Genomic DNA, 19,241 nt, shown 5'->3' on the forward strand with positions numbered 1-19,241 from the left:
CCGCCAGGTGATGTCAGGAACCGGGCAGAGGAGGAATGGTGGAGACTACCTCCCCAGCCTGACCCTTCCAGAGAAGTGGAAGATAGTTCGGAATTACAACAGGGGTTTGAGGGAGGCTCAGAGGCAGATGAGGGGAAAAGCTGGGAAATAATGGGAGAGGAGGAAGACCAGGGGAGAGACAGCTGACTGGCTCAACATCTTTAGAAAGCATTCCAGACCCCTCCTCTCCCAGAGAGCCTTGAAAGTAGGAGAGCAAAAGCTCAAAGGCAAAGGGCACTTCTCAGCACCCAGAGCGATGACTCATGAGGAAGTGGGAGAGATAGAGGGGGTGGATATACACTAGGGGCAACACCATTATTCCAAAAGGCTGCATTCCCAAGCCTCTCTGTGTGAATGTTGAATGGAAAGCAGGTGGTAAGGACTTTTCCTTGTCTTATCCGTTCCTGGCAACCTGCTGTGCGGGTTTGGTTCCTCTGCCCCCTGACATGGAGGTGGGGGGAAGCAGCTGTTGAGAGATTGGATCATCAGCAGAGGGTGAACGGGGAAAGGGGATTAATCCTTTTTTATATACAGTGGTACCTCGGGTTACATATGTTTTTTTTTATAATAATTTTTTATTGTTTTTACAAAACAAAAAAAGCAGGGAACAAGGGTATAGGAAAAACAAACAAATCACAAACAAATACATAAAACATGACTTCCCCATACCTCCCCTTCTCTGCATCATTATTTTATAATGTGTCAGCAACCCTTCAGTCAATTTCTCTATATATTCTCATTAAGTTTCCCCCTTTAATTTACGATTTACAGCTGTAGTTCTTTGTTTCTAGCCTCTCGACATCTTAACCGTCCAATATTTTACAATAGTTCTTAAGGTATACTTTAAATTTTCTCCAATCTTCCTCCACCGCCTCCTTCCTCTGATCACGGATTCTGCCGGTCATCTCTGCCAATCCCATATATTCGATCACCTTCGTCTGCCATTCCTCCAGAGTGGGTAGTTCTTGCATCTTCCAATACTTTGCTAAAAGAATTCTTGCTGCCGTGGTTGCATACATAAAGAAAGTCTTATCCTTCTTCGGTACCAATTGGCCCACCATGCCCAGAAGAAAAGCCTCTGGTTTCTTTGAAAACGTCCATTTAAGGACTTTCTTAATTTCATTATAGATCATTTCCCAGTAGGCCTTAATTTTTGGGCAGGTCCACCAAAGGTGATAGAAGGTTCCTTCAGCTTCCTTACATTTCCAACATTTGTTATTGGGCAAATGATAGATCTTAGCAAGCTTGACTGGAGTCATGTACCACCTGTAAATCATTTTCATAATATTTTCTTTCAAAGCAGTACATGCTGTGAATTTCAAACCGGTGGTCCATAACTGTTCCCAGTCAGCAAACATAATGTCATGACCAACATCTTGTGCCCATTTAATCATAGCTGATTTTACCGTTTCATCCTGTACATTCCATTTCAGCAGCAGGTTATACATTCTAGATAAGTTTTTTGTATTGGGTTCTAACAGTTCCGTTTCTAGCTTTGACTTTTCACTCTGGAATCCTACTTTCCTGTCCAGCTTAAACACTTCATTTATTTGGTGGTAATGTAGCCAATCTCTAACTCTATGTTTTAATTTTTCATAGCTCTTTAATTTAAACTTTTCTCCATCCTTTTCTAACATTTCATCATATTTTAACCAATTTGAGTCCATGTTAAGTTTTTTAACTGCTTTTGCTTCCATTGGTGATAACCATCTGGGGGTTTTATTTTCCATTAAATCTTTGTACCTGATCCAGACATTATACAATGCCTTCCGTACCATATGGTTTTTAAAACTCTTATGCACTTTCACCTTGTCATACCACAGATACGCATGCCAGCCGAGGTTATTATCATAACCTTCTAGATCTAAGATGTCTGTGTCCTCAAGAAGTAGCCATTGTTTTAACCAGCAGAAAGCTGCTGCCTCATAGTAGAGCCTCAAGTCCGGCAGGGCAAACCCCCCTCTATCTTTTGCGTCTGTTAAGATCTTAAACTTAATTCTGGGCTTTTTGCCCTGCCAGACAAATTTAGATATATCTTTTTGCCACCTCTTGAAACACTCCATCTTGTCCAGAAACAAGAATAACACTCTCGGCAATACATTCATTTTGATAACAGCTATACGGCCTAACAAGGAAAGTTTCAGTCTAGACCATATATCTAGATCCCTTTTCACTTCTGTCCAACATTTCTCATAATTGTCCTTAAATAAATTAGCATTTTTTGATGTTAAGTTTACCCCCAGATATTTAACTTTTTTAACAATTTCCAAACCCGTTACATTTTGAAATCTATCTTTTTCTTCCGGTGTCAAATTTTTCCCCAACACTTTTGTTTTTTGTCTGTTCAATTTGAATCCTGCCACTTGACCAAATATCTCAATTAGGTCCAACACTCTTTTCGTACTCTCCTCTGGCTGTTGTAATGTTAGAACTAAGTCGTCTGCAAATGCCCTTAATTTATAATGTTTCGCTCCGACCTGAATACCTTTAACCAGCGGGTCCATTCTAATCATGTTTAACAAAACCTCCAGGACAGATATAAACAGGAGGGGAGACATAGGGCATCCCTGTCGTGTACCCTTTTCTATTGATATATCATCCATCACCATACCATTCACGATTAATTTTGCTTTTTGTTCTGCATATATCGCACCTATACCATTTTGAAATCTTTGGCCTACCCCCATTCCCTGGAGATTCTTCATCATAAAATTCCAATTGATATTGTCAAAGGCTTTCTCCGCATCCACAAAGATCAAAACTGCCTTTTTGTTAATGTCCATTTCCAACAGTTCCAGAATGTCTAAAATATTTCTCACATTACTTGACATATATCTCCCTGGGAGAAAGCCTGTTTGGTCCTTATGAATCTCCCCTACTAGCACTCTTTTAAATCTTTTTGCCAGAATGTCTGCAAAAATTTTATAATCCACATTCAACAGTGATATAGGCCTATAGTTTTTTACTTGGCTTTTGCCAGTCTCTGTCTTTGGTATAAGTGAGATGAATGCCTCTTTCCACGATTCGGGAGCCTTTTTCCCCTCCAAAATTTGATTGCAAACTTCTTTCAATGGTTGAGTCAACCATTCTTTTAACATTTTGTAATATCCTGCAGTTAAACCATCCGGTCCTGGAGATTTCCCCAATTTCATATTCTGAATGGCACCCTCTATTTCTTGTTCTGTTATTCTCCCATTTAAGGTCATCTTATTCTGTTCTGAGATTTTTGAAAGTCCATATTTTCTGATGAATTCCTCTATTTCTTGCTCGTTTGTTGGGCCTTGCGCGTACAGTTTTTTGAAGAAGCTTTGAAAACAATTGCTTATCTCATTTGGTCTAGTGATTATTCTTCCATCTTCTTCCAGAGATGTTACAGTATTCAGTTTTTGTCTTTTTTTCAATTGCCATGATAGCAGTTTCCCACATTTATCTGCCGATTCAAATGTCTTTTGTCTCATCTGCTTTATCTTCCATTCTATTTCTTGATTCATCAGTTCCATATATTGCGTCTGATAGAATTTTATTTCTCTTAATATTTCTTGTGACTTTGGTTTAGATCTTAACTTCTTCTCTTCTTCCTTTATTTTTTCCAGGATTTTCTCTTCCCTCTCCTTTTGCTTTCTTCTCTTTAGGGAGTTCTGCTGAATAAGAAAACCACGCATCACGGCTTTACTTGCATCCCAGATTGTTCTTTTCTCCACATTTGTTCTTAAATTTATCTCAAAGTATTCTCTTAAAGTTTTTTGGGCCTTCTTGTAGATTTCTTCATCTTTTAAGAGGGTGTCATTCATTCTCCATCGAAATGTTCCCGCCGTTGTTTGTTTCATTTCCATTTTTACAGCATTATGGTCGGAGCAGGTTTTTGGGCAGATTTCTATCTTCTTAACTTTTGATGCCAGATTGCTGGAGATCCAAATTTGGTCAATTCTAGTCCATGTCATCTTTGCTTCGGAGAAAAAGGTTCCCTCTCTTTCTAGAGGGTTCCTTGTTCTCCAAATGTCTATTAAGTCCATGTTGTCGGTCATTTCAAAAAAAACCTTTGGTAGTCTCCCGTCCTTGGATATCACAAGTCTTTGGGCTTTGTCCATGTTTGTGGAGACTACTCCGTTCATATCGCCCATCATTACAATTTTATAGTCCATAAAGTCTGATAGAGTCTCATGCAGTTTCTTGAAAAATTCCGCCTTCCCCTCGTTAGGTGCATACACCCCTACTATTAAAAGTTTTTCTCCTTGCGATTGAATTTCAACTGCCAAATATCTTCCTTGCTCGTCCTTAAATATCATTTTTGGGGCCAATTTTTCTTTAATGTACATCACTACGCCTCTTTTTTTGACTTTATCTGATGATATAAATTCCAATCCTAGTCTCTTATTTATCAGAAGCTTCCTGTGGGTCCTGGCTATATGTGTTTCTTGGAGGCATATTATGTCCAATTGTTCTTTTTTTAGAATGTAAAAAACTTGTTTTCTTTTTCGGGGAAGGTTCAAACCATTGCAATTCCAGGTTAATAGTTGCAGAGACATCTTTGTTTATTGATGGGTATCTGTTCCTCCGACCGCACCCAATAATTGTTCTTCTTCGGTTGGTGGTGGTGAAGTAAGTCCAAATGATAGATTTGAAATGTCTGTTGGTTCTCTTAGGGTCACAGTCCCTTTTTGTAAGTCCTCAAAGTTTCTTTCCAAAAACTGGTCCTTGTCCTGTATTGTTTTGATCTTTATCTTCCTCCCTTTAAAGTTGAAGGACAATCCTTGTGGGAATTCCCACCTAAATGGGATGCTATTTCCCTTCAGCAGGTCAACAAGGTCTTTAAAGTAGGTCCTTACTTGCAAGATGTAACGAGGGATGTCTTTAAAAATCTGTATCTGAGAGTTTCCTATCACCAATGCCTTCTGAAAATGTAGATTTAATATTTTGTCTCTCTCTTCTCTGGATCTTAATGTGATTAGACAATCCCTCGGCTTTTTGCCTTGTCTCCTGCCCAGCCGGAAGGCTGTGGTTATCTCAAAATCTTCTTCTCCTTCCCAATCCTCCAACCAAAATCCATGAATATTCTCTGTAAGGAATTCCTTAAGGTCGTCCTTTTCTTCCTCAGGGACAAGTCTCAGCTTCAGATTCTTCCCTTTTCTCTCAAGTTCCATCAAGGCCAAAGTTGCATCATGTTCACCCACTTTCCTCTCAATTGGAACAAATTTTCCTTTGAATTCCTCAACCGTACTTTGAGCACTCTCGGCTATCCTCCTCGTTTCTGTATTTTCCTGTATTAATTTATTTATGGAGTCGGTATGAGATGAAATCGTTGTTGTGTTCAGGTCTAATCTTGTTGTAAGTTCTGTCAATTTTCTGGAATTTTCTGCCAACTTCTTGGAGTTGTCTGTGGATTGCTTTGTCAATGCCTCTAGAGACTGGTTTATTTTAAGCAGTGCCTGTGTCATAGAATCCATTGATGCTGTTGTTACTCTTTCCTGTGCAGCTGGTAAGCCTGCCGTGGAGGCCCTTTTCTTTTGTGCTTGTGCTTTTGTTCTGGCCCTTGTTGATATTTCCTCCACTGGATTGCTCATAGCCAAGGTCGTTCTCACAGGAAAGGTTTAAGTGGAAAATCCCACTGTTATTTTTTCCAATGGAACAATGTCTCTCTTTCCCTCTAGGGGGAGTAAAATGTATCCCAAAAGTAAAAGTCACAAAGAAGCCTTAAGCATATATCGATACAAATCCAATAGTCCAACACGAACTTTACTTTGTATCAAGGTAAAACAATCTTCTAAATAAGCCAAAACCGTTACTTTTTGTCAAATAGAGTCATTCACATCTACAGTCCGATTTTGACAGCTCCCTTTTGACAGTTCCCCTTTTCCGGCGATACAACTCTGATCAGGCAGCCCCTACCAGGGGGGTTTAGCGGTGAGGGGGGGTGACTTCTCTTAATGTTTTCAGCAGGTTAATAATGTCTCTTTTTTTCTTCTTCCCCCCCTATTCCTGCCCAAAAGGGGGGGAGGTTACTCTCTGATGTCGGGCTTGTAGTTTTAAAAAGCACTTGTCATATAAAAACAACTTGATTTTTTCGTTGCTTGATTAAACATGCAGTTTCCGGGGGGCAGACTTCCTTGATTTAATGCCTCCCGTTTTCAGCCAAATCCAAGTTTTTAAGTCCCGTTAATAGTTGTTTTTAAGTTCTTACTCACGGGTATCGATGCCAATTGTAGTTTCAGGAAGGAATCGGCGCTCTCCGTTAATGGCGACGCGGCTTCACTCTGCGGGCTGGGTAGCGACTCTCAGCACCGCGCTCACACCCGATGCCGCTCCGGAGCCTTTAAAAAGGCTCTTTCGCAGTACCGGGGGGCGCAAAGGTGCCCACCGAGTCTCCTTGTTCGCAGGCTTCAGCGCCTGCGATTTTAGGGGTCCCCCGCTCGCCGTAGCGGGTCAGACCCGAACTCGCAGAGCAGTCTCGCCTCGGAGCTCGAGGCTAAGACCGCCATTAAAACGCTGGCGCCGACCGGAAGCCCCTCGGGTTACATATGCTTCAGGTTACAGATGCTTCAGGTTACAGACTCCGCTAGCCCAGAAATAGTACCTCGGGTTAAGAACTTTGCTTCAGGATGAGAACAGAAATCGTGCTCCGGTGACATAGCGGCAGGAGGAGGCCCCATTAGCTAAAGTGGGGCTTCAGGTTAAGAACAGTTTCAGGTTAAGAATGGACCTCCGGAACGAATTAAGTACTTAACCCGAGGTACCACTGTATATACATATTTTAGTTTTTTTAAACATATTAGTTCCAACATTCATACAACATAACTTCTCATCTTATACAATATTTTCAGACTTCCGTCAACACCTCTGATGATTTTCCGTTCTTTATCACTTATTATGCATTTCTTAATTTCTTATTACCTTTAATTAACTAATAATTCTCCAGGTCCAGTTGTGGCCGACTCTGGGGTTGCGGCGCTCATCTCGCTTTATTGGCCGAGGGAGCCGGCATAGAGCTTCCGGGTCATGTGGCCAGCATGACTAAGCCGCTTCTGGCGAATCAGAGCAGCGCACGGAAACGTCGTTTACCTTCCCGCCGGAGCGGTACCTATTTATCTACTTGCACTTTGTGCTTTCGAACTGCTAGGTTGGCAGGAGCAGGGACTGAGCAACAGGAGCTCACCCCATCACGGGCATTTGAACTGCCAACCTTCTGATCAGCAAGTCCTAGGCTTTGTGGTTTAAACACAGCGCTACCTGCATCCCATGTAACCCGAGGTACCACTGTATATATACAGTATATGCAGTATATATGTCCAGTAGCATCAAGAACAAACTTAGTTGGTCTCTAAGGTGCTACTGGACAATTTTTTTGTCAGATTTAAGAGTTACCTTCACATTTTCAGATTTTGTCAGATTTAAGAGCCACCTTCACATTATCCTCACCTATGATGGAGATAATGACCACGACGAAATCAAAGATGTTCCAGCCGACCGTGAAGAAGTAGTACCGCAGGGCAATCATCTTGAGGAAGCACTCGGCCGTGAAGATGACAATGAAGATCAGGTTGATTTGGAAGAGGATGTTTATCTTGGTTTCGCTTTGGTCGTCTGTTTCCACCATCATCGTCACCATGTTAAGACAAATGAGGATCATGATGACTATATCAAAGGCTTGTTGGGTCACAAAGTCAAAGATCATCGCTTGGTATTTGTTCTTTAGTAAGGTGGAAGGCAGGCAGGCACAGGTGTGAGAGAGAGACACACAGGAGAGGAACAAAGACATACGGGCAGAGACAGACGAGGGAAGAGAAGAGAAGAGAAATGGAGGAGAAAACCCCACACAAGAATGTTCAAACGGGCAAAGAAATGGAAAAACAATCGCCCGGCATCCAACCCCATGGAACATGATCTAAGAATGTATGTGTGCTCCAAAAACGTTTTGTGTGGAATAACAGGACAGTGTGCTGGACTTGGTCTGGGAACGCCCCTGGCTGAATAGGAACCTCACTGAGATGATTTGAGGCAAGGAACCACCTCTCAGTCTAATCAAGCCAGCAAGGTTGCTATAAAACAGGGTTTCCCACACTCTGAACTCCTGCTATTTTTGGACTACAACTCCCATCATCTCTAGCTAGCAGGACCAGTGGTCAGGGATGGTTGGAGTTGTAGCCCAACAACAGCGGAGGACCCAAGTTTGGGAGACCCTGCTATGAGGCTGTATTTTACTGTTTTAATGTTGTATTTTAATCTTGTTTTTAAGTTGTATTTCAATCAATTTGTTTTTATATCGGGTATTAGCTGCCCTGAGCCTGGTCTTGGCTGGGGAGGGCAGGGTATAAATAAATCTTATTAATATTATTAATATTATAAAAGTAACATAAACAACCCATGAATTACTCATTACCTTTGAACTCTTTGGAAGAACTGCAGGATAGGGAAGGAAGGAAGGAAGGAAGGAAGGAAGGAAGGAAGGAAGGAAGGAAGGAGGCAGTTGTTTTTGCTTTTTAATTTCTGAGCCTTCTGTTATGTAAATGCACATAAGGTTTGTTTATACTGCCCTAACCATGAGGAAAGTTTAAAAGCTCTGCGGCAAACTGAAAGTTTGTCCTCTGATCCTTTCAGACAGACACTTGCCTCCTTTGGCTTTCCTTAGCCATTCTCAGGACCACTTTTAACAGACGTCTGTGGTCATTAAGAACCAGCAGGATACAAATTCCCTGACTGGTCCAAAAGAAGAATGGTGATTCTGTGAATAAGACTCTTATGAATTGTAAGTAGAAACACTATGTGTAGTTTCATTTGTTTATTTGTTTCAAAAGAATTTTTTTAAATAAAAACTGTATTTCCTTTCTTTCTTTCTTTGTAGCCTAGATAACCTCAAGGGCAGAAATACGCGGCGCTAAGAAAAAAGAAATCATAGGCTGGCTCAAGAAAGCAGTGGTGTTTCAGTTTGCATTTTTCAATAAAGTAAAAATAAAAAGCTTTAAAGTAAAATAAAAAAGGAAGGAAACAGTGGGGAGTCAAGGGACTTTGATCTCAGCAGAAATTGGGAAGCAAAGGAGAGAGAAGGAAAAATGGGAAGGCTGCAGGGTTGGAGATTGCCTGGGAAGGAATCCCACGTCTCCCCTTCCCCACTCCCTCCCTTGTTCCAAATAGATTTACAAAGATCTGCAACAACATCAGGGGTGCACACTATCTGCAGACAGGTGTACACATCCTCTGTTGTCATGACGCCCAGAGCCCTGCATTCCCTTTCCTGCAGGAATCTTGGCTCAGTGCATGAAAGGAGGATCTCTTGTTCACACATCATGTAAAGGAAACTGACCTATTGTGAGCAAATGAACGTTGGGCATCATGCAACTCTGGCTCTGTGGGTGCCGGAATACGAGATCTCTCGATGCAATGGACAAAAAGCCACGTAACAGGGCCTTAAGGAAGTTAAGACTATCCTCCACCAGGGCCAGGGCCTTTTCAGTGATGGCTCCGACCTGGTGGAATGCTCTGTCCCATGAGACTAGGGCCCTTCAGGATTCATCATCCTTCCGTCGGGCCTGTAAGACAGAGCTATTCCGCCTGGCCTTTAATTTGAATTCAGCCTGATCTTTTATTTCCCTCATCTTCCTTCCCCCCTCCCCTTTTATGACAATCACCTGCTCTGAGACCCCACAGCTAATTCTCCCCTGGCCTCCTCGCTGGCCCAAGTAGGACCAATTCAGCCAGCTAGCCCTGGGGATTATCTAATTGATTTTTGAATTTTATTGTTATTCATGTTTTTATACTGTATTTTATACTGCTTTTTATAATTAAGTGTTTTAATGTGTTTTGAATTTGTTGTTAGCTGCCCTGAGCCCGGTTTTTGAACCAGGAAGGGTGGGGTATAAATAAAAAATTATTATTATTATTATTATTATTATTATTATTATTATACTGTGGCTGTACTTGCTGCAAATTACATTTGAATTAGTTGCCTTGGTATAATTTCTCACACACCATTTCCGCTGGCTTTTAATTGATATGGGTCTTCTGCACATTCTGCTAGCTTTATTGCTTTTTACTGCTGTGGCTTGGAAATTGTTTCATACCGATTTATGTTCTAATACGTTACTGGGTTTTGTGCTTTGAAAAAATGTGTAACCATAAAACCCAACATCATACAACACGCCAGACTCAAGCCTTCGTTACGGTGCACTGTATTATATTGTGGTTTAAGGTGCGGTTACTGTCAGCTACCTTGGACCAGAAAGGTGGCTTCTCATTATTTAAGCAAATAAATACCTGAGGCCTTGGGATGGGTTTTTGCGGCTTTTTTGAGCCTAGCTTCTTCATGGCGTTGTAGTATTTCTTTTGTTCCTCTGTCATGAAGATGTCCTTTCCTCCAAAGTAAAAAAGGGAATCACAACTTATTAGACATGGGAGGAAGTCGTCTGTTGCAGTGCCCAAGACTCACAGAAGGTTTCCACTTCACAGCCCCACTTCACACCCAGTTTCCAGGGCTCAGAGTGAACCACAGAAACTGCCTTTTAATTTCTGATGCTGAGCGATGGTATCTGGGCTGGATTTATAGAGTTTGGTCAATTTCGCTTGACCGCCTCCATCTTTTCCAAACACCCAAACTCCCCTCCCTGCCTTCCACTCGCAACAAGTCTCCTGCCTTGTTCCATAGCTGTCAACCGTCCCTTATTTGGCGGGACAGTCCCTTATCCCAGTGCTGTGTCCCGCTGCTGTCCCTTATTGATGATGTCCCTTAAATTTCCCAGGTTTCAAAGGAAGCAGCTCCTCTCCCTCCCTGCCTGCCAGCCAGGGAGGAGGGAGGCTCCAACTGTGTTGCTTGGCTGCGTTGCTCACCCAATAAGGAGTCTAAGAACGACTGGGGGGTGGAGCTTGCATGCCTTGTGCCGATCAAATCGGCCGCGTTGCCTGGGGACTCGCCTTTGCTCAGCGCTTCCCAGCGGAGAGGTGACGGTGGTTTTCCTTGCTGCATCCCCTTTGCCGGGTTGCTGTGCTATGGGAACCACCACTTGAGGCTTTGTTTGGCTGCTGGTTGACTAAAATGCCTTATTTTGGCTGCTGATCCCTTATTTTCGAGGCTGCTGGTCCCTTATTTTCAAATCTGCAAGTTGACAGCTATGCCTTGTTCATGCGCACTAGTTTATTTTTCTCTGTCAATCAGTCTGTCGCTCGACAGCAGAAGCCTCAAACGCTTCCCCTCACTTCCATCCTGCCAAATGATGCTAACTCACTCTTCAGTGTCCTGTGAGAGCTTTGGATTTCTAGAAAGATCCCTGTTGTTGCCAGGCTACTCTATTGTGGTCTTATGTCTTGGGCTTAAACTAAGGAAAGACGTATCTAACCGGCTGCTCTAAGCCCTGCTCCAGAGCTGTCTTTGATTGGCCCAGTCCCAAAAATGGCCTTGGCCATCTTCTCCCTTCTCCCTGCCAAACCACTTCAGTCTATTAAAAGAAGGGCCCAGGAAAGTGAAAAGTTGTTCTTTCAGAGGGCAGGCGGTTTCCCTCCCTGATGCAACACACAAGTGCCTGCGGCTAACCAGAGGTCCAGGGAATATGTAGCTGTCTCTGTTTAGAAATGGCTTGATTCAATGAAAGCACAGTGGGGGGTTGGACTAGATGACCCACAAGGTCCCTCTGCAATTCTATGATTCCACCATTTTTGAAAGCCTGTTGCTTAAGGGTAGTGGGCTCTCACATTACTGAATGTCTTGAAGCAGCTGATGGAAGCACATTGCTCCCTACAGAGGTCACACCCACAGCATACATTTAAAGAACATTTAAACATATATCTAGAGTACATGACTCCACCGCCCCCCCCATAAAAAGAATCACAGGGACTATAGTTTACTCCTTAAAGGTAAAGGTAAAGGTACCCCTGCCCGTACGGGCCAGTCTTGACAGACTCTGGGGTTGTGTGCCCATCTCACTTAAGAGGCCAGGGGCCAGCGCTGTCCGGAGACACTTCCGGGTCACGTGGCCAGCGTGACATCGCTGCTCTGGCGAGCCAGAGCCGCACACGGAAACGCCGTTTACCTTCCCGCTGGTAAGCGGTCCCTATTTATCTACTTGCACCCGGAGGTGCTTTCGAACTGCTAGGTTGGCAGGCGCTGGGACCGAGCAGCGGGAGCGCACCCCGCCGCAGGGATTCGAACCGCCGACCTTTCGATCGGCAAGTCCTAGGCGCTGAGGCTTTAACCCACAGCGCCACCTGCGTCCCTAGTTTACTCCTTACAGAGTCACAATTCCCAGCAACCTTAAGCTACAGTTCCCATGATTCTTTGGGGGAAATCATGTGTTTTCAATGGGCAGTGTGTGTGTGTGTGTGTGTGTGTGTGTGTGTGTGTGTGTGTGTGTGTCAAAAATAATCATGGGAATTGTAGTTTATGAAGGGTGCTGGGAATTATAGCTCTAAGAGGGCTATAATTCTAGATTCTAGATTCCTTTTCATTGAGTAGGGAGGATGGAACAGGTGGCCTACTAAATCACCCCCCAATCCTGATTCCATGGGTTGGGGTTGGGGGAACCCCAGGTGGCTATGTTGTCTACAAAGCCTATTTTCCTCATGAGTCTCCTCTTCCCCCACTTTCTATGCTCTTTGCCACTTTGGGAAGTTTGACTTCTGGCACAGAAACTGGTGAGGCATGAGGCTTGGTTCAAGTTAAGCCCTCTGATCTGCACATGCTCTGTGAATCTCTGCTATTATGTGGAGAGTCTCGGCACTGAGAGAATACAACCCAGGCCTGACTGTGGAGCTCAGATTTGGTACCCAAGCTCATTATCAAGGTGGGCTTCCACCTCAAAAACCAGCTGTGTGAACTGGTCCCAGCTGATGTCCCTGAACTCTGCACCAGATACTGACTCCTGTAGTTGGAGCTGTGTGTGTCAGTTTGCATTTCTTAGTGCAGAAAGTATTGATCTGATGTGTAGAGATCTTCCCTATTCTATTTAATTCAAGAGGGTTCTGGAAGCTTCTGGAAGCTTCTCTGTGTGAAAGAAACTTCATAATGTTTGGGTTATTCCCTCAGAGAAGCCGAGTACAGCTGGCTTAAACTGGTTCTGTTATCTCTTTCTGTCAAGGTCATGCTGACTACAAAAATAGGCCAGAAGGAGCCTAGGTTTCACTTTCTCTTTCTATCTCTTTTCCTTCTGGTGTGGTATTCTGTATGTATTGTTAAGGTTTAGACTTATTATAAGTTATTGTTTAAGTCAGGTCTGGTGCAACTGGATTTCCTATGGACCGTGCCAATCCTGAATGTACTGTATTGGATTTGTGACCATTTTGCTCATTTGCCTTCAGTAGCAGTAAAGCTCTGCTGGATGAAATATTAATTGCCTCTGCCCTATTTTGGGGGGGAATCCTGCAACGTATTTAGGTTTTTACTCTGCTTACTATACATTAGAATCTACTCTGGATCAATACTGAGTAGAATTTCAATGACAACGTGAGCATCACTTCCAAATAGCACGCGGGAGTCATTCTACTCAAAGAGAAATGTCTGGATTGTGCCTCAAAGTCCAATTTTATTGCTGCGGGAGGTGCCCACTAACAGTGACGCCCGCAGCTGAAACCCAAAGCCAAGAGACACTTATCTTTTTCTTCTGCTGGTTGAAGTTGTCGATGATGACGCCGATGAAAAGGTTGAGAGTGAAGAAAGCCCCGAAGATGATGAAGATGACAAAATAGATGTACATGTAGAGGTTCACTTCGTATTCGGGCTGCTCCTCAACCTGGGAGGTCAGAGAAGAGGTTGAGAAGAGACCCTCTCTTGCGGTCGGGGCCCCCGCCTCCCCCATTGTGCAGGCCAGACCCAGTTGCCCCTACAACAGGCCTGTGGGACTGAGCAAACACCTCCTCCTCAGCCCAGAATTACCTCACGGGAGTCGACGGCTGCGTACATGATGTCCATCCAGCCCTTGAATGTGGCCTACAAAGAACACAGAAGGATAAACTCATTGTGGTGCCCGGCAGAGGTGGGGTCTTGCTGCTAGGTTCTTAAAGCACTTGGGGGCGGAACAGAGATCCACAAGATCAGGGCTGTCTTAAGCATGTGTGGCGCCAGGGTGCAAAAAATCTGCCCGGTGCCCCCCCATTGCCCAGAGTTGTCGGCCTTTATTTGGGGGGGGGGCAGCATGCTCTGGGCAGGCCATCAAGGCACGCAGAGCAGGGCACAGAGGAGCGCTAAGGGCAGGCCTCTGGCCTCTCCACAGCCCTATGCCAATCCCAGGTGCGCAGGAAGGCAGAGCCAGCCACCCGCCTCAGCGACCCACTGGTTTGCTTGCCCCCAAACTCGTGGCAGAGTGCCGCCCGCAGCAGAAGAGCCCGTGGGCACAGAGAAGCACTCTGGGCAGGCCTCTCCACTGCCCTACGCCAATCCCAGGCGCGCAGGAGGGCAGAACCAGCCACCCGCCTCAGTGCGCCACTGGCTCGCTTGCCCCTGAACTCGTGGCGGAGAGCTGCCCGCAGCAGAAGAGCCCGCTGTGGAGCTCCAACGGGCAGGCTCTTCCCCAGATTCCAACTCTCGGGCCCCAGACTCTCGGCCTGGCGCCCCTGAGAGCCGGGCACCTGGGTGCCCAGCACCCCTAACGCCTACGATTAAGATGCCCCTGCACAAGATAGAGTTTGAGAGGGGGGTGCACCAAATGGGGACTGGGCTGTGCGCCCCAAATATATTGTGCAGTTGCCATTGAGTAACCAGAAATTAGGACGAATGTGCCTCACCAATGAGTAGGCATCACAGTGTTATAAGAATTTTAAGGTCTCAAATATAGAATAAATATACATAAATGCACACATATCTAAATATATGAACCACGTGTCTGAGATAGTACAGGAGAGTGATCCTGAAGCCATTTTGACTCTCCCAACATCCTCAAATATTCCTCTGCAGTAAGGGAGGCAAATGGGGAAAGCCTCCCCATTGTCTTTTTGCTTGCAAATCCTGCCTTAAGGGCGTCTTTGTGTATGATTAGGGTGAGCCTGTGACCTGGACTCAGGAACTAAAGTATTAAAAATCACAAAAGAATGGTCAGGCTGCTCAGGTAATGCAACCAGTGACCATTATCAGGTATCCTGGCAGACAGGATTTCTGCTGTAGACCGCCTCCTTCTGTGATGTATGTATGTTTTGGGGGTGGTCTTGGCCTACAGGGTGGGCAATTTCAAAAGTCTATATAAGGGCTTGTGCACCATTGTTCAGGGTTCTCCTCCCTCCTGCGTGTGGTGAGTGGGGACCCTGTTGCAACAGCTCCTTGAATAAAAATCAGGCTTACTAGCCGCTTTGCTTCTCAATATATTCTGGTTGGCCTCTGTTATTTTCTCCTACCGATAGGGAACCCACTTAAGGACTCTATATGGGCTCCGGAATACCCCATAAGTGAAAGGGAGCAGTTTTCTCTTATAACCACAGCAAACCACCAGGGAGAAGTCTGGAAGGAAGGTTGCCACATTGACATAGACATGGCGGTGGGGTTTTTCCTTGCAAGGCATGATGGGAGAAAAGTCCTCAGAAGAAGCGTATTCAAAGGAGGCCCCTAGCAGGCAGAGAAGGAGGGGCAAAGGCGGTACACTCACCACCTGCAAAAGGGAGAGGTATCCCATGCCCACATTGTCAAAATTGACCTTGACGTTGACCCAGCGGACATCCGTGGCATTGTAAACGTCGAGGAGAGTCATGCAATCGCTCTTGTTGTTCACCACCGAGAGCTCGAAGTAGTCGCCCGTGGTGGTATTGATGCAGCGATAATACTTCCCTGCGAAGAGGTTGACGCCCATAATGCTGAAGATGAGCCAGAATATCAGGCAGACCAAGAGGACATTCATGATGGAAGGGATGGCTCCCAGAAGGGCATTCACGACCACCTGGCTCCCAGAGAAAGAGGCGGTTTAACCAAAGTGATGCCGAAACTGATTTTTTGTTTTTCACAAATGCAGAACACAGCCATCTTCTTTTTTACAAACAAACTTTAAATTAAATTCCACATTTAGAGTTTTTCAAATTATATTGCTTGTAGGCTAGAAAAGGAAAGAGTGTAGTATATCAGCTTATCGGAAATTCAACAACATTCATACCGTATTGGCCCGAATATAAGCCACACTTTTCCCACCAAATTCCGACTGAAAAGTAAAAGCGCGGCTTAAATTTGCCACCTTACAAAAATTGGCTTTTACGATATCACTGTAGGGTTTTCTTCCACATTTGCCATTTACGGGTGTGAGTGCCTGCGGAATTTGAAGGGAGCGGCTTATATTCTGGTATTGTCTTTTTTCTCTCTCTCCCCCCCCCCCCGAATTTTAAAGATGCGGCTTATTTGTGGGTGCAGCTTATATTCGGGCCAATACGGTAAGTGGGAATGATCCTCAGAGCTACCAAAAGTTTATAGGGTTGTCCGAAGCAGGAATTGCCAGGGATGAGCTCCAGAACCTATTTTCAGTGCAATAACGGAGTGGAGAATATTCTGCACATGTGGATATAATAGCACACTCTTCACCTGTGAGATGTGATGCCATCGAATGTACTGGAAACATACAAGACTCTAGGCTCGCCCACACTTAGCTTTTGCCTCACACTTTCTGACTGGGAAGACCTGGTTTCTCATCCCCATTCATCCGTAGTCCCTGGGTAACCTTGGGCAGTCACTCTCTCTCATGCTGGCTTATCACTTGGGCGTTGTTGCAAGGTTAGAATGGGAGAAACAACTCTGTGGCCACTATTATGAGCTCCTTGGAGATGTAAAATTAAAGGGACCCCTGACCATCAGGTCCAGTCGTGGCCAGCTCTGGAGTTGGGGCTCTCATCTCGCTTTATTGGCCGAGGGAGCCAGCGTACAGCTGGTCATGCGGCCAGCATGACTAAGCCGCTTCTGACGAACCAGAGCAGCGCACGGAAACGCCGTTTACCTTCACGCCGGAGTGGTACCTATTTATCCACTTGCACTTTGATGTGCTTTGGAACTGCTAGGTTGGCAGCAACAGGGACCGAGCAACGGGAGCTCACCCCATCGCGGGGATTCGAACCGCCGACCTTCTGATCGGCAAGTCCTAGGCTCTGTGGTTTAACCCACAGCGCCACCCGCGTCCCCCTTGGAGATGCAAAGATCTTTAAATAAATTAGGCACCAGAAACCGCTGCTCAAAGGACACGTTTCTGAAGCCAGCCTGAGCCCCACAACCTCCTTCCAAGAGACACGAAGTCCTCACTCTGTGAAATCCTCACCACTTGGGGGGGGGAGTGGGGAGCAAAACCTCGGGATGCCACACAAAACTTACCCTCATGCCTTCAAATCTGGACAAAGCCCGAAGGGGTCTCAGAGCACGGAGCGTCCTCAGGGATTTGATTGCCCCCAGCTCCGAATAGCCCATCCAGTTTGCTGTCAGGCTGATGAGGGAGACCTGGTGGAGAAAGCAGAACGCTTACGGACAAAGCTGGCAAGCACGATAAGAGAGACCACCGAAAGGATCCCTGGTCAGGATCCAAGTTTCTTGTCAAACATCCTTAAAATATCCACAAGAAGGAACATGGTTACCCATTTAGCGACCCATGTTTTGGGACCAGTCTTTGAGACGGATACATATAACATCTGCTGCCAGAATCAAATTTTGTCAGCCAGCTCCTACGGTTAATACTGTGATGGGTTTGCAGGGGACAAGAGTAACAGCTGTGTGTTTGTTAGCAAAAGACAACAGCAGGGTTGAGAGGGCTAGGGTGTCAGGATTACAGGCAGTGTGATGTCACCACAGGAAAAACGTCCTTTTTCCCGATGCTCGGGTTGCATTTTTAGAAAGGATTTTGGGTAAGAAGAAGGGTGGGGCCTGAGGCCATACAGGCTGAGGGATGGACAAGCTGTGTAGAGGAGACACAGGGATCTGTGTCTTGGCTTCTTTCAAATTCAGTGCTGCGCTTCTGTGGGCAGCAAGTCCCTTGTGGGATGTGATGCTCAGAACCCTTTCTCCATCCAGACTCGGGGGTCAATATGTGTAAAAAAGCCATATTTCATAAAGACACTACAGCAGGCATAGGCAAACTCGGCCCTTCAGATGTTTTGGGACTACAACTCCCATCATCCCTAGCTAACAGGACCAGTGGTCAGGGATGATGGGAACTGTAATCTCAAGGCATCTGGAGGGCCGAGTTTGCCTATGCCTGCACTACAGCCTCCACTGTGGCTCATTTTCCCCACACAAACCCCGGTTAAGACCCCTGGAATTTTCGCCTCTTGGCAGAGATTGGGGTAGCCGACAACGGTACTAAAAATGGACTCCTGTCTCAAATAAACTCCCTGCCCCTCAAGCCGCAACTTACGTCAACAATAAGGAAGTCCAGCCAGCACCAGGCATTGGTGAAGTAGACCTTGAACCCATAGGCCACCCACTTGAGAAGCATCTCGATAACGAAAACATACGAGAAGACCTTGTCAGCATATTCCAAGATGATGCGGATGGTCCGACGACGCTCTATGTAGATGTCTTCAAAAGCCTGAAAGAGGAAGAGGCTCAGAGTGACCTGGGGAAACCTTCTCTGCAACCCACCCACGTGGGTAAGTAAGTAAATAATTTTTTATTTATACACCACCCTCCCCCGCCAAGACCGGGCTCAGGGCAGCTAACATCAAACATCAAATACCATATTTTTTGCTCTATAAGATGCACCAGACCACAAGGCTCACAGAGTTTTTGGAGGAGGAAAACAAGAAAAAAAATATTCTGAATCTCAGAAGCCAGAACAGCAAGAGGGATCGCTGCGCAGTGAAAGCAGCAACCCCTCTTGCTGTTCTGGCTTCTGGGATAGCTGCGCAGCCTGCATTCGCTCCATAAGATGCACACATATTTCCCCTTACTTTTTAGGAGGGAAAAAGTGAGTCTTATAGAGCAAAAAATACAGTACATTAAGATACAGCTAAAAATAAGAATCAGGATAGAATTAAATGATTGCCCACGAATTACAACCATAGGGGTCGGGAACCTCAAGTAATCATCAGGGCCAGCTATCCATGTTGGGTGTATTTCAGGACAGAATACCAACCATGAAACCAGTGTGACTCATTGCTCTCTCTCGCTCTCTCTCTCTCTGATTATGCCATGCCTCCCAGTGTGGACAGAAAACAGTGGGATGTTTATAACAAAACAAAACAAAGGACAACCCTCTCCCAGGTGTGAAAAGTCAAGTGCAATTCCATTTGCCGTTTATAGTGGAAAAGCAATGCTTGGGTAGCATGAGGAGACACCCACC

The 19,241-nt window shown here is 45.2% G+C and overlaps 1 protein-coding gene across 5 annotated transcripts in view; it reads right to left on the reverse strand.

Moving 5' to 3' along the window:
- Positions 1-19,241, reverse strand: part of SCN4A (sodium voltage-gated channel alpha subunit 4) — a 116,164-nt gene that overhangs the window by 7,032 nt on the left and 89,891 nt on the right. For 4 of the 5 annotated variants that reach the window (XM_083708934.1, XM_083708935.1, XM_083708932.1 and 1 more), the window contains 7 exons: positions 18,315-18,488; positions 17,282-17,404; positions 15,588-15,875; positions 13,889-13,942; positions 13,608-13,745; positions 10,285-10,389; positions 7,453-7,723 (listed from right to left, as the gene is read on the reverse strand). In XM_083708934.1, the coding sequence (XP_083565060.1) occupies positions 7,453-7,723; positions 10,285-10,389; positions 13,608-13,745; positions 13,889-13,942; positions 15,588-15,875; positions 17,282-17,404; positions 18,315-18,488 (1,153 nt within the window). Of the gene's footprint in view, positions 1-7,452; positions 7,724-10,284; positions 10,390-13,603; positions 13,746-13,888; positions 13,943-15,587; positions 15,876-17,281; positions 17,405-18,314; positions 18,489-19,241 lie in introns of all 5 variants that reach the window. The other variant, XM_083708936.1, reaches the window with a different exon arrangement.

The sequence above is a fragment of the Podarcis gaigeae genome (assembly GCF_964106915.1).
Source record: "Podarcis gaigeae genome assembly, chromosome: 13".
In the NCBI taxonomy this organism is placed as follows: Eukaryota; Metazoa; Chordata; class Lepidosauria; order Squamata; family Lacertidae; genus Podarcis; species Podarcis gaigeae.